General features: G+C 45.6%; 1 protein-coding gene across 4 annotated transcripts in view; it reads right to left on the minus strand.

The window, feature by feature from the left end:
* Positions 1–747: 747 nt before the first annotated feature.
* The window catches only part of CAMTA2 (calmodulin binding transcription activator 2), a 173,111-nt gene continuing 157,988 nt past the window's right edge, over positions 748–15,870 (minus strand). Inside the window, exons 20-24 of one of the 4 annotated variants that reach the window (XM_082255520.1) lie at positions 14,770–14,841; positions 12,858–12,878; positions 5,041–5,216; positions 4,880–4,954; positions 748–1,444 (exon numbers count right to left, since the gene is read on the minus strand). In XM_082255520.1, coding sequence (XP_082111646.1) covers positions 1,381–1,444; positions 4,880–4,954; positions 5,041–5,216; positions 12,858–12,878; positions 14,770–14,841 — 408 coding nt within the window. In that variant the 3' untranslated portion in view covers positions 748–1,380. Of the gene's footprint in view, positions 1,445–4,879; positions 4,955–5,040; positions 5,217–12,857; positions 12,879–14,769; positions 14,845–15,870 lie in introns of all 4 variants that reach the window. The other 3 variants (XM_082255519.1, XM_082255522.1, XM_082255521.1) reach the window with 3 other exon arrangements.

Here is a 15,870-nt window from a genome sequence, read left to right on the forward strand (position 1 = left end):
ATATATATAGTTTAATGAATTATTTGTCACCCTATATACATGTTAAACAGGCCCCTCACAAAAGTGGAATATTCCGTGTTATCATAAGGCATAAATGTACAGCAGCGCAAGTCATATAGACGCAGTGATGGAACGCAGCCTAACAATTTACACTTTTTTCTATAAATATCTAAAAAAATAAAATAAAATAACACAAACTAGCTTCAGTGGAGAAAAAAAAAAAAATGTAAAATGCATTTCTTGTCCTGGCTGGTCTTTTGATAATCATGGCAGATGGGGCACCGGGGATTCAGAATAATAAAATATTCCTCTACCTGCCCCCGCTGGGCAGAGTACAGGTCTTTTATAGGGATCTCAGGTATGTGCGTTAAAACCTCCGGCCGGAGCGTACAAAAAAAGGGCCCTGCTTCCTCATCTGAGTACTCCACGACAATGTACAAATAACAAAAAGTTACAAAAACAAAAAAAAGCGCTGAACAAAAACCCCCCAAAAACACACAGATGAAAAATATTTTTTCATTAATGGTTAAAAAAAAAAGTATATATATGTAAATACATATATATGAAAGTGCATGAAATAAAATCAGTTAATTCAGTTCTTCAGCTGCCTGTGATGCTCATGTGATCCCCCCCCTCCACCCCCGCCTTCCCCTGACGCACCACAAATGTACAGAAAATATATATTTATATACACACAGCCCTATATATATATATATATTTTTTATATATATATATTTATATGCGTTTATATACACACACACTTGGACACGCTCACTGGTGTCCGCACAGTTATACATACACCCACATGCATATTATAATGTGCTCCCCATACAAGAATTTTTTCCCATTTTTTTTTTCTCTGTGCACGCATGTATATGATGTATAGGCATAGTCACATGTATGTGCACACATAAGTAAAATTCAGTATATGCATGTGTCTGGATTATGTCCCAGGTTCCTGTATACTGGAAAGAACGTGCATAAATAAACATATATGTACAGATAAGCCTATGTACATATGATGGCCTGTGCGTCTAGGCGTCTGCTGTTGTGCGGCACAAGGCTACACCAAGAGTAGTCTGGGAGCGGGGGGCCTTAAGGAGTGAAGCCACGCAGACTCCTGGACTGTCGAAGACAAGGAGTGGTGGTGACCTTGGCACCCGCTAACAAGATTATTTACATCTGTACATACATGCAGTCACATAAACTTACAGCCATTCACATGCAACATATATACGATAATTCGCGCTCGTTCACACGCTCTCTCTCATGCACTAGGCTGGGGAGTGGCGCCCTCTGGTGGGCCGACTCCCCCCCCATCTGGCAATGTGCGGGTTTCTGGCAGCGGGCCCTGGAGATGGGGCTGGGGGGAACCTAAGGTTATTTGGCCAGTCCCCGCTTCTGTAAACACTCCAGATCTTGAGTCTGCTTTAATTCCTTCATCCTGGAAGATAAAAATAGGAAAGATGGGGTTCAGAGGGGAGAGAAATAGACATTGTATATGGGGTGCTTGGATGACAATGCTTCCCTCCTAAGCCAAGTAACTCTGATGGGAACCTCAAATCTACTTTCTCTGCCCAGTGTGTCAAATATAATATAATATTTTTGGTTTCTTCATATCCATAACTATTGGGTTATGCTGTCACCCACAAAAAAAAAAAAAAAAATACCCAAAAAACACAGGCACCCCACCCAGGCATAACCTCCCCCAACTCCTGTGTCTTGTGATGTAAAGCAAGGTCCAAACAAACTTAAGCTTCCAAGTAGCCCTAGGGAGAACCTTCCAACCAGTACCAGGACAGGATTGTCCAGCGCCCAGGGCAAGGAATCCAGGAATGTGCCCCCCTCCCCCACTATGAATACATGCACTAGAATAGGTTTACCACCTTGCATCCATTTTTGGCCCCTTTGCTTTACTGCGCCTGGGGGCAACTGCCCAGGAAGCACTTTAACCCCGTCCAGAGGAAACACTAAATACTGAAGCAGGGGCTTGGAGGATCGGCTTTTATTCTTTGAGGGTTAACAAGTTTCCTGTCCTGTTAAGAGGAGCTCTATGGCTTGTGGGCTGTCCTGGAAGACAATTTGGGGATAGGATTTTACAGGTAAACCAAAATTTCTTAATCGTACAACACAGGACGCAGGGTTTCTCATAAGGCCACTTGAGATGCCTCAAAGAACTAAACAAAAGGGCTAAGGAAGACTGCAACAAGCTCAAACACAAACCGAGTAAGAATCCTTACTAGAGAGCCATATGCAGGACACTCAACTTAAAACTGGCATCCATAGAGGTGAAAATATCTACCCAGTAACACTTTGTAAACATATAAACAGAACACCAGTTAGCAGTAGCAACCTTATAAACTTGAACAGCTGAAGCTTGATGCTGAAATGCCTAGTAAGCACTTACACCCCAAGTACAATGGGCCTTGATTGGCAAAGGCTGAGCCTTGTCCTTAATCTTATGGCTCGTTTCCACTGAGCTTTCAGGTTCGGTTCGGTACGGTACGCTATTTATGCCGTTTCCATTATGAATGGTACCCTAATTCCGAACCGTACCACTTTTTTGGTACCCTTTCGTTGGGGTACCAAGCACATTAGTACCGTACCAACGGGGTGGAACTACACTGCAGAACTTTGATTGGTTGACAGAGAATCGTCTATCACAGCTTTCCTGCTACACCACGACTATCATGAAAGGGTACTATTGGCAGTGGAAACGCAATGTGTACCGTTCTGAACCGTACCGTACTGAACCGAACCGTACCACTCAGTGGAAACGAGGCAATATGGGCCTGAGTTGCTTAATCTACCAAGAAATAGAGCAGGAAGAAGCCTGTCCCTTAAAAACAGGGGTCTCCAAACTTTACTTCAGGCTTTAGGGGGTTCGAACTATAGCCAGTAGGAGTAGAAAATGCCCCAGCATCAGAAGGAATAAACAATGCCCCATTATTGGTTTTAGTGGGAGGAATAGTGCTTCATCATTCGTATCAATGGGAGGAATGATGCCCTCATCACTGGTGTTAACGGGAGGAAGTGTGTCCCAAGGGCCGGAAAAAAACAGCAAGCAAAGGGCCACATAACCATACTCATGCTGCTGATTGTTGAGTTCTAAAGCGCTAGATCTGATTTTTCTCAGGCTTTCAAAGTCCTGTTCGGTTGATCCCGTCTGTGGGTGCAGACTGGATGGGAAGTCCATCCTAACTTCATAATTTAAGGGCAGAGGCAATATCTCAGACACGGCACACCATGCAAAAGCCGCATGTCATAAGGATATCAGCCTCAGCAAGCTCCGACAGGTTTCACCACCCCCCCAGGGCTTAATCATGGATTCAAGCACTAGGGCAGGGTGAAACGCATTGGAGGCGTGGCTTGGACCGAGCCTGCTATTATTCTTAAGGACATATGGCTTAGCATCATGTGGGGTGTCTGAGATATTTCCTATGCTCCGATTTTAATTTGCTGCAGTTAGGCAACACTTACACCTGTGACAGTGAAAGGAGATGCAGCAGACTGATGAGCTCTGTCATTCTACTCTCTTCCCCTATCAGGATGTCACATGAGTACTACAGAACAACTGATTGGCTTCTTGTGCTGCTTTGTGCTCTCCTAATCTGAGCTCTGCTGTACAGGGGCTGCAAGAGACTTGTATCAAGTCATACATTTAAATAAAATGCATTTAATGCTTTAAAATTGCAATAAAGGTACTTTAATATCTAACTGGAGCTTAGCAATCACCATGAAGATAAATATTTGCATTGCACACCTGAGTGGTACCCAGACAGATTTTAATCTCTAGAGTTTTTTATTGCTGGAAATCACACACTAAAACCAATGAGGAACTAACTGATGGGATGACAGTAAATGGGTAAACATCTCAGCAGCGCAGGATTAACAAAACCAGCCGAGGCTTACTAAGTCTTCTGGGCTTATCTCAATAGAATAGATTGATTAATAGATGGGGCCATTTGATCTATTTATTTAATTGATTTTTATGGTCTTTAGAGAGTAATTCTAGGCAAAGCGTTTGTTCAGCGACTACTGCTGTTTTATTGGCTTTCTTGGCTTAAAAATGTAGCCAATAGTCCACACTACTTGAGACCCTTTCACAAACTTGAAGGGTAAGTTCACTTTCGCAAAAAAAAAAAAATGTGCATTTATTATTATTTTTTTAAGGGGCCTGCAAAGCATTGCGCCCATGATCAGTGCCCTCACAGTCTGAGCACTACAAGCTGTGTGCCATCTGACTTGTAACACGTTAATTCAATCACAGAACTTCGTGAATTATTGACGAGTCTGTGTGGGTGGAACCCCGCTGTTTTTGAATCGTGACAGTGGGTTCGGGAAGAGGATTCCCCCACCCACTGTTACAATGCGGGGTGTGGGGCTGCTGCTTAACCACTTGCCGAACCCCCCACGCAGATTTACTGCGGCAGGGCAGCTTGGCTGTGCATAATCACGTAGGTCTACGCGATTATGTGCGGGCGTTTTGGCAGCGTGCGCGCCCACCCGCCGGAGTCACGTGGAGATTGCGCACCGCCTGAGTCTGATGCAGATCACGGAGATTGCGCACCGCCTGAGTCCGATGCAGACCACGGGAGGAGCAGGCTCGATTGCTGCCGGCCTCCTGCGATCTCCGGCAAAACTGACAGAAAAGCCGACAGGAATGTAAACAATGCAAGACAGCTCTCCTGTCAGAGGCGCAGAGAAAGATTGTGCTAAGCTGAATCACCGATCTCTCTGTGCCTCTGTTCAATCCATCCACACCCCCCCCCACCCATTTAGTAAGCCCACCTAGGGAACACATTTAACCCATTGATCACCCCTAGTGTTAACCCCTTCCCTGCCAGTGTAATTTATACAGTAACTGCATATTATTTACCTGTGGCTGCAACGTCGCAGAAATCGCATGATCTTACGGGCAGCCTGGTCCTGCTTCTTTGTCAGGAATGACCCCCTGTGAAAAGACAAAAAGAAGTTTCAGCGTTAGGACACAGACGAGATGATTGAAACATGATGTTGGTGTACTCTGTCAGCGCTCACTTGAGGCGATGTTGCAAGGCCGGTCCCCCACGAGCTCCCTCTCTGTAGCTCCGGTAACACTGCTGGATCAACACAGCTGCTCTACGACTCTGCTGGAAACGCTTCTGCTCATAGTAACTGCGGAATTTGGACTGGATCAAGATGGCCGCTTGCGTCATTTTCTTGTACAGTGCATACTGGGTAGGGAATAATTGAGATGGTAAAAAGAGAGCGCAAGATTCTCATTAAGCCTCAGTAGATCTCTACAAACCGTTAATCAGAGCAAACATCATAAAATAATTCTACAAAAAAATGAACAAAAACATAAAAAAAACCATGCACAGATGAATAGTCGCCGGTTCGCATCATCTGAACCGTGTTTAATAATAGTACTTATGTAAAACCTAGCAATGAACTTCTCCCATTTATTCACATTTGGTTAAATAAATGCCAAAAAATAATTTCACTGCGTGATACTCCAATGTGCATCTGTCTGTGCAACATAGTACTCATTCTGAATAACACTCCAATGCACCCATCTGATGTACCTTTAACGCAACTGCACACCACAATGCACAGTCTGATAAAATAGTACACATCACATTTTTGCTACGTTGGCAGCTCAATCAAAAGAATGAGCTGCCTCCAAATAATATGCATTAATGTATGTTTGCTAACACCATGCAAAGCCCAGTGGACAGCTTTATGGGCCCTAAAAGTGGACAGGAAGCCTGACGATTGGTCTAGTAGAATGCCAGCAGCGAGCATCATGAAGAGTAGGGGCAGAGGTGGAGTCTCTTCCCTCCAATCAGCTCTCCTTACTGAACTCTGCAGATTTCAGCTCTCCCACTTTTTGCTCTGACAGCTCAAGCAAACTTTATCAATTCTTAACAGTTGAGAAGAGAATACTGCAGAAAAAAAGGTACAACTTATGAAGGAGGACATGATTCACCTATCATCTGAGGCCAGTCACTTCACTAGGTATAGGTAAGGTTCTACAACCACTTTACTGTGGAGTTTCACAAAAGTAGAAGCGCCGCTTATCTGCCTCCTCAACCCCCCCTCCCCGTGCCACGTTTGGCACCTTTCGGGGGAAGGGGGGGGGGGACCTGTTTTTGACAGGTACCGGTCATCACTTCCAGAAGACCTTGCCCCAGCAAGATCACTGGGAGAGTTCGGCCGCCCTCCGCCGCCAGGCCATTCAGAGAGTGCAGAGTGCTTTACTTACAGGCAACACCCGAGAGCCGATGGAAACATCGACTGGGGTGCGACTTCGCTGGATTCCAGGACAGGTAAGTATCCTAATATAAAAAGTCAACAGCTACAGTATGTGTAGCTGCTGACTATTTTTTTTGTGGGGGAGCTGGACCTTCTCTTTAAATATGTTGGGCTCTAAAACCACTCGTGTGGTGCTCCTGGTTTCATGCACCTTCAGCAGTAATACAAAAAGACCCTATAAACTAAAATAAGGATTTTGATGGTACCAATAGATTAAGAAGAATCATAAAATTGGATTTTTGATTTACTAAAAAAATCCATTTCTCTAATGTTCATTGACAGATACAGCTCCTGATCTTCATAACCATTGGTTTATACTGCCCCCTACAGGATTAGGACACCAGGCAGAAAATGAATCTGGCTACACCTATGGGCAGTCTCGGGGGGTATACTCCCTCTCCCTGCTATAGGTATTCAGTTTAGTTACAAGCAGTGTCAGAAGAATTACAACTCCACAGAGGGGTGGGTGCTGTGTCCATCAATGAACATCAGAGAAATGGATTTTACGGTCAAAATCCCATTTTCTCTTTCGTTCATTGACGGACACAGCACCTGATCTTCAAAACCATGGGGACGTCCCAAAGCAGGGTTAAACATGAGGGGTGGGAACAGCAAAAAAATTCCCCAGGCTAAAGAGTAGCCAACCAGGCAACAGGAGCTCAAACAAAACAACTGGAGCCCACCTGAAAAAAAATACACCCTCAAAGAGGATCAAATCCTCTAAACAGCAGCCTGCAAAACCTTGCGGCCAAAAGAAGCATCCGCAGATGCCAACAAATCAACTTTATAGAACCTCGTGAAAGTGTGCACAGACGACTAGGTGGTCACCTTGCAGACCTAGCCCAAATAGAGTGCGCTTAATAGGGAAAGGAGGAACCTGACCCTTGATGGGATAGGCCAGAATCACCATCTGTCTGATCCATCTGGAAATGGTCGCAGAGGAAGCGGACAACCCTTTCCAAGGCCCATCCATGAGCACAAATATTGAGTCGGACTTCCTAAAAGACTCCGTTGCTGCCAGGTACACCAACTGCCCGGACCAAATCCAAGGCAATTTCCTTCAGATGTTTCGGTTTGGGACACAGGGAAAGCAACACAATGTCTTCATTCAAATGAAAATCAGAGACAACCTTGGGGACAGGGGCGAAGAACCACCTTATCTCTGTGAATCGCCAAGTAAGGTGAATGACAGGATAACGCCACAAATTCCATCAAAGGGTAACACTACAAACTTATAATTCTCATCTCCCACGGCAAAGCGGAGGAAGTGCTGGCGATCGGCACATATTGGAATGTGAAGGTAAGCATCCTTGATGTTGATAGAGGCAAGAAAATCCCCCTGACGCAGGCATGCCACCACCGTGCGAATGGACTCCATTTTGAACTTCTGCACCCGCACAAAGCAGTTTAGTGCCTTGAAATCCAGGTTTGGATGCACCTTGCCTTTCTTTTTGGGAACTGTAAACAGGTTTGTGTAAAAATGTTCCGAAGTTGGAAACCAAGACATTTACCCCTTGAAGCAACAGGTCTTGTACAGCCCCAAACAGACCCTGTAAACGGTCCGGGGACAGGCGCAAGTTGGAAGGAAAAGAACCTTGCCGGGGGACAAGAGTGAAACGCGATCTTATAGCCGGACCGAACAACTTAGTGGACCTACTTGTCTTGTACCAGGGAAGTCCACAAGTCCGGAAATCATCGAAGATGTCCCCCCCACCCCCGACACAGGTGAGAGCGCACTGTCATGCTAAAGGAGCCATGTCCACAGATCTGGAAAAGCCCGCTCTCGGCTTGCCAGACCATGTTCGTTTGGGTCCTCCAAAAGAGGCCCTGAAAGGCTTTAAATCCTTGTCAGTCGACCCTGAGGAACGAAAAAACTTCTTATGAGCCCAGAAGGAGGGCCCACGTCTACGACGAGGTTCCTTGCCCTTAGCAGCCCGTGGAAGAAAAGTACTCTTTTCCCCTTTGAGACCTTTAATGATGTCATCCAGGGCAACCCCAAACAGGCGATCCCCTCGAAAGGGGAGATCAGTCTAGGCCTTTTCAGAAGTCTGGTCAGCAGACAGCAGACCAGCATTTAAGCCAAAAGACATGTTGAAGGACCACTGCTGAAACAGGGAGCCGAGCCACTAGGGGAGCCTCATCCAAAGAGGCATCACAGATACACTGCAGCCCCTGGACCAGCTGGTTTGCTAGCTCAGAAAAGGCAGGGGAGAGCTGTTCTCCCTCAAAGTCACAGTGTAAAAGCTTAGCCCACTTGGTCAGAGTTTGCGTCACCAGGGCAATGGTGAATACCGGCGTCCGTGTCGAATCAGCCAGAGTGTACATATTGCGAGCCACAGCCTCCGCCTTCCTGTCAGCCGGGTCCCTAAAGACCGGGGACTCTTCAACTGGAATCATGGTTGCCTTGTTCAACCTGGAAACCAGAGGGTCCACCACCAGTGGAACAGTCCACTTCTTAATAAGGGACTCCTCATAGGGTTAAGCCTAGTAAATCGTTTAGGGATCCCAAGAGGATGCTTTGGTCGTCCATCGGCGGAGAAAGGAAACACCTTTGCCGCTCTGGATGGCTTGTGAGTGCCAAAAGGGAACCCCGCGCCTCAGTCGCAGCTGTAGCTGCGTCCTCCTTCTTCAAGGTCTCACACACAGATACAATCAGTGCTTCCACCAGCGCCTTTTTGTGCGCGGTTGCAGATGTGGAGGAGTTATCCTCACTATCTGAGGATTCTGGGCGCATGGTCGCAGACCCAGCAGGGTAAACCATGTCCGCGGGGGCCGAATCAGATTCAGGATCTGATGAGACAGATGAGGCAGGGCGTGCTTTTTGCTATCCCATCGACCAAAAACCCCCTCCACTTGGGTCACAAAAGACTCCAGGACTGCCGTCAGTGCATCGATGGATGGTTGGGATCACCAACGGGACCCCACAAAAAGTATAACACACTGCAAAGGGACAAACCCCACCACACTGGCAGCACCACCCAGTCGCCAGGCACAAGCACTAAGCGATCCCCAGCAGAGAGGGAGAGAACCCCGCCAGACTCACCACCCAGCATAAACAGCCACCAGGATAGTCTGCACTCCACGTGCGGTGATCAGGAAGTAAAAAGATCCAAGAGTCAGCACCAGGGGATGAGGGGGGCCTCCCACCGCCGAAATCGCTGCCCACAGGGTTCCTCTGTCATGGCCGCCACTATTTTTAATAGGAAACCACCGTAAAATGGCCACCAGACTACACAAACATGGCTGCCGTGCAAAGGAACATACAGGCTACAGTAAAATGGTGGCCCTGTGTGGCACCACGAGGCTCCCAGGGACCCAAGGAGGGATCCATAGGCCTCAAGGACAGACCCAAGCAGGATGGTGGGGGGGCCCTGGCAGGGGCCCACACCAGGTACAACTCCACCCCCAGCCGATCGTCCGGTCGCCGGCAGCACCCCCCCCCCCCCCGGCCCTCATTGCCAGCACAGTGCCCTGCCCCAGGTGGCAGAACAGACCACCCACACATCCCCAGGATAAGCGGAGGGAGGGGGGTTGGATGGGGAACAGATAAAAGGGGGGGTGCCTGGCAGGAAGGGAATCTGGGGGTTCGACCATCCTCAGGAGGGGCCCTTGTCCACCCCAAAACCCTCCAAGGGAAGAGGGGGGACAGCTACTCACCATACCAGGAACCAGGTGGGCACCGCTCCAGACAGAACCCCTCGCCATCAAAATGGGGGGCTGTTGGCCAGGAGGAATGCTGCGACTCAGGCCCAGACCCTGATCACATGTGACCTCATGAAGCGTTTAACTCGCAGGCCAGCCCCAGTCCAGTGGGGTTATGTCGTGGCCGACCTAGCGCGGAGCTGAGCTCTGCGCATGCTCGCTGGCCAGACTGGGGTGACCACTGGATCTAGATTATCCAGTCCGTCTCTCAGTCCGGCAGTTGATTGTAGATCTCATTAGAAAAAAACAGGAGAAAAGTTCTCAACCTAAAAAAAATTGCCAGGATCTGATATCCCAGCAGGGAGAAGGAGTATACCCCCCCCCCCCCCCCACCCGGGACTGCCCATAGGCATAGTAGCCAGATTCTTTTTCTGCCTCTCCTGTATGAAGGTTATGAAGATCAGGAGCGGTGTCCGACAATGAATGATAGAGAAATGTATTTATACAAATTTTAAAATCATTAGGACACTACATAAAGACCTAGAAAACCACGTAACTCCATGCATGTACAAGGTTGCATTCATACTCCACAGTATGAAAAGTGTAAAGTCCTGTACACACGATCAGATTATCGAAAGATCTGTCGTCGGTTTTTTGTGGCATTCTAGTCTGATGTGGAAAGTGAAGAGGTTATTTTCATATGAATTTTCCCGTACGACAGAATTCTACTTCAGAAGTGATGTCATGTGTTGGATTGCTTTGTATGTGTTCTTTCCTCTCTGAGCATGCCTAGTCTTGCTCTTAAGATTTTGTTCCGTCAAAATCTGTACTAATGAGACGAAAACAGGACGTTGTATTACGGACAACAAAAATTTTATAGCCTGCACATCAGGATTTTGTCAGTCGAAAAAGTCAGAGTTGGCTGTCGAAAGCATCATACTAAATCCGAAAATCAGCAGATCGGTCGGACGAATTTTCCCTACAGATTTTCTTATCGTGTGTACGGGCCTTAATCATCAATCCTAAATCGGATTAGTCGATGAGTAGCTTGCTTCGACTTCTGATGCAGTTGCGTTTTATGGGTACAGAGGCCACTTCTTCAGGAAAGTAGTTTGAAATAAAATATACATTCTCATACACTCAAGCGAAGGAACATAGATACATAGACATATGGGGTATGTTGAATTATGGATGTATGCGGGACGAGGGCAACTAATCAAGCAGGATATTTTTTGGTCCAAATATAGTAGAGGTGACCAATATTGCACTTTGGGGAGCCCTTATAGAATAGCCTTTTTCTCAGAACGGAGAGCAGGGGCACAGTTGGGAACATATGGGGCTACTCATTGCTTAAGAATAATGACATTTCCCCTCTCCTTTTTTCCCCTTCCTTATGCTACATTTAGGACTCCTACCAGATACTTTATTAGTATCACTACACAACAACTTTCTTATTGTAGACAATTAACCGCAAGATGTATGTTGATGATTTCAACTCTGATGACCTATGGATGAGGCACTTTCGACTGCCCCATGAAATGAGAGATATGGTAAGAGCTGGTCTTGGAAGAATGTGGTTGGACATGTTTTATACTGATGTCTACATATACTGAGGTATGTGGAGTGTTTATATTGGAGACCATATACCGTTTCTCACAATTGTATTAATAAGATTTCTGAATAGGTTTTATTTTAGAGCTTGACTTTTATTTTTGCTTTCCTGAAGAAGCAGGCCCAGTACCCGTGAAATGCAACTGCGTCAGAAGTCGCAGCAAGCTACTATAAATGCAAACTTGTACATGGAATTACGTGTTTTGCTAGGTCTTTATGGAATGTCCTAATTATTTTAAAATTTGTATAAATTTTTAATACTTTTTATCTATGGGTGCCATCAAAGTCCTTAATTTAGCTTATAGGGTCTTCTTTAATAGAATTGGATACCGGACACAAATGTCCTTATATTAGAGGTTCCTTTTTTTTTTGTCGTCCCTCCTCCCACCCCTTCCCTTTTCCTTCAGCAGTAATAATCATAATTCATTGTCTCAGATTTTAACAATATAAAAATATCTAAATAACTTGCGAGAAACTAGGGGCAACCCTCACTATGCCCCCAGAAGAGGAAAAATGGACTCTCTTGATACCCAAATATTAGACCATTATCTTTTTCTTACCCCCTTTCCCCTCCCCTGCTTTTTTCTTACCACCCCTTTCCCTTTTTCAAACCCCCTTTTATTTCCTCATCCCCCTCCCCCCCACATTTTTCTGTATTCCCTTCCCTTCTTTCCTTCCTTTGCCTTATACCTTTTGGTGCACCAGTAGGAATGATTAAATCCTAGTCAAACATTGGCTATCAAATACATCTCCCTATTTCCAGCAACTTATTGATACATTGGTATACATATATGCTATCTTCCCCCCCATGTCCGCCGTTGGAGAGTCTTTGTGGCGCCCTCATCTTGACTGCCATTTAAATGCAGGTTCCTCTTGAGTAAGCAAATCAGTGACTATTTTCCCTTCATTACTACTCATTGTTACGCTAATGTCACGTTCTCGTTATGTTTTAGATGATACTTTATATAATTCCTCTTGAAGAAGCGGTTACAGCCTCAAAACATGTAGAGGATATACTGCACATCGAGAATTCACTATGTTTCACGTCCTTCGCGTATATGTCTGAGGATACCATGTTACCAGACAGAACTGTTCGTATAACACACGATTTGACGATGTTATCAATTGTCGTTTTCATCTAAATATGTGAATTTTTAACATTTTTGTATAAATAAAATCTACATCAGGTTAGTGTCTAATATTTGGGTACCGAGAGAGTCCATTTTTCATAGTAGGATTTGATTCAGATAATGGGAGGACACCCCTGCTGAATGGGAGGTGTGATGAGGACATGAGAGACAGTTTACCTTCAGAGCAATCCATGTCAGCTTGTAAAAGGAGAAAGGTAAGATTAGACGATAGACAACGAGCAAAATTCAAGATGGAGAAACACAAGGGTCCACTATAACCACTCATTGGCAAAATGAAAGCTTAATTTAGATATTACAGAAGTATCTACTCTGCCCATCTGATATCTTGGTTCTATTTACAGTCTTGTCCCAACATCATGCTAAAACCTTGTCTGCTCTGCACATCAAATCAGTATTCTGTGGGCAACCAGTAAGAACGAAGGTTTCCTTCTTACGCCACAGTAAAATTTTAAATACTGTAACTGATTGGCACTGTTTCAAGCCTGCAGTACCCACCTCCCAAGGTTAACACTCCGCTGGAAGAGATAGCGCACATCTCCCTAAAAATATAATATGGCATGCAGGTACCGCCGCACGCTGTATTCACCTCCAACGTAAGGTAAAGGAGACAAGCTTCAGCTCAGATCCCAGCCCATTTGTCATGCCCATCTGACACATTTCACCCACATTAGGCCAAACTCTACAATTAAGCCCAGTGTAGGTGAAACTGATGGGCAGAGATCTGAGCTGAACCTTCAGCCCCTTACACACAGGCTGTCCAATCAGGTCCGCCTGTCAGTTTTTCCAGGCGGACTTTGCTATGTTGGTGCTATTCCTCCCAATGATACCAACATTGGGGCTCTATTCCTCCCAATCATGTCAAATGCGGTGATAATTACTCTCATTGATGCCAGAAAAATTTCCATTCCTGCTGGCCATAGTCCAGCCCCCATAAAGTCTGAAGGACAATAAATTGGCCCTTTGTTTAGAAAGTTTGAAGACTCCTATTCCATTACAAATCACCAGACTCAGAATTAGATTTGGTGATGTCACTACAGTGCTGATCACTGTTCTCCTTGCTGGAGAAGAAGCTGTACCTGTGGGCCTGCAGTGCAAGGGACTTTCCTGCTTCTATCTTTGGGGAATTCAAGCTTTCCAGCTGCTACCTATTATCTCATTATTTATATCATCAACCATTAGGAGGGCAAGCTTTGACTTGTGAAAGCAAACCCTGCCTCTAACAAGATGGCCATAGCCAAAAAAGAGCAGGACAAGGCATGGTAAGTCATTAATGGTAAAAAATAATCAGCTGCAGCAACACAACAGGCCATACTGGTGACTTTTTCCTTTCTGTCTGCTTGCCTTTCTTTGGCACAGCTTCCACAGTACAGGACCTCTTTAAAAGAGAAGTTTGGGATTTGAAAAAAAATACTCACCTAGGTAGATGTAGCATCAATCCGATTATGTGCTATATCTTTCCCCCACCGCCTCTTAGACCGAGTACTGAGCAATCAAAGACCTATGATCGCGCAGTTCTCAGTGAGCGGCAACTGTCAGTCACCGGCTCTCTGCTATGTCCGTCTAGCAGTTACTGGAGTGCTGGGCTGTGCATGGGGGCAGGAGCGGCATGCTTAGAGGTTGAACCAGCTGCCGGTCAGGCATCTGGGTGGATCTCGACATTAAAGTTAGCATCCCTTCAGAGTATGGACAGGCTGAGTGACATCAGTTGACAGCAGGCTGAGCAGAGCGACAGCTGAAGTAGAGTCAAAAGAGCTTTGGCCCTACTTTATCGATGGAGCTTCAGTTTTTGCTCCCTACACAGTCGTGATTCACAGAGGTGACCAGATTATGGCACAACAGGACCACTCCCAAAGCAAAGACAAAAAGTCACATCAAATCCTGGTACAACTTCCCTAGTCATGTCCCAGTGAGGAGATAGTAGTTTTGTCAGTAGAAAGTATGTCGTTATTAATCAAGAGCTTTCATTGAGATACAGGGTCAGAAATATGCCCACCTGCTACACAAGAGGTCACACAACAAGCTTCTTGCCTAAAAAAGTTAAGCCAACAATACAATTTTAGGTGGTTACCTGCTTGTACTTCCGGTAGCAGCGCTGAATAACGGCAGCCGCAAGGTCCTGCTGTTCCTTTAACCGTCGTCCCTGCTTAGAGAAGAAATTGTTGGAATAAATCATCAGCTTTAACGCAATACAGATAGTTCTGGTCGTTCCCCAATACTCCGATAACCGGTGACATTAACTGTGGAGGTTCTAGGTTCACCAGCGGTAAGTTCTATCTTTGCCCTTTCCTCATAGCTGTAATGAAAACATCCCAGCTGGACTCTCCAGGTTACTTATTTTACTTTACGGAGAATCCCTGGAGAGAGGGTTACACCGCAATTCGTTTTTTTTAAGGGCAGTTGGGTGCAATGCAAAAGAGAAACCATGCAATATTGTAGCATTAGAGCCGGTTCACACTGAGGCGACATGACTCCTTACTACTTCGGGGGCGACTTGTGCATTACCATGCACCACGACTTCGGAGCGACTTGCAGGGACTTCACATAATGGAAGTCTATGCAAGTCGCTCCGAGGTCACCCCGAAGTAGTACAGGACCCTTTTTCTACGTCGGAGCGACTTGTGTCGCTCCTATTAAAACGGGTCCTGTAGCGGTCAATGGACCGCGAGGAGCGCGACTTGTCAGGCTGATAAGTCGCCTGACAAGTCGCGCTAGTGTGGACCGGCTCTAAACGGAAGAGATGACCTATAAAAAGACAATATTATTCATGTCCACGTGAATATTTATCCCAACTAATTACAAAGGTAACTGAAGTCTGTTTTTACAAACAAGTGCAAGTTAAAGTGTACCTAAAGGCATTTGTGTGTTTTTTTTTTTACTTTTTAGAGAGATTATAGGAGGGTTAGAAACTAGTGATCAACCGATATCGGTTTTTCAGTTACAATACCGATATTTTGGTCATCGGATATCGGCTGATATTTTCGGACATTTAAATTTTTTTGTTTTTTTTCACAGGTACTGTGGTGGAGGCACTTAAAAGCATTCAAAACGCCAAGTTTGCCTTTTTGAATGCTCACATTTTTTTTAATTTGCCGCCGAGTACCCAGAAGTGATGTCATGACATCACTTCCGGGTTTTTTACATGGAGACCCGAATGCGGCTTTGATCGGGT

Source organism: Pelophylax lessonae (genome assembly GCF_965119305.1).
Source record: "Pelophylax lessonae genome assembly, chromosome: 4".
Lineage (NCBI taxonomy): Eukaryota > Metazoa > Chordata > Amphibia > Anura > Ranidae > Pelophylax > Pelophylax lessonae.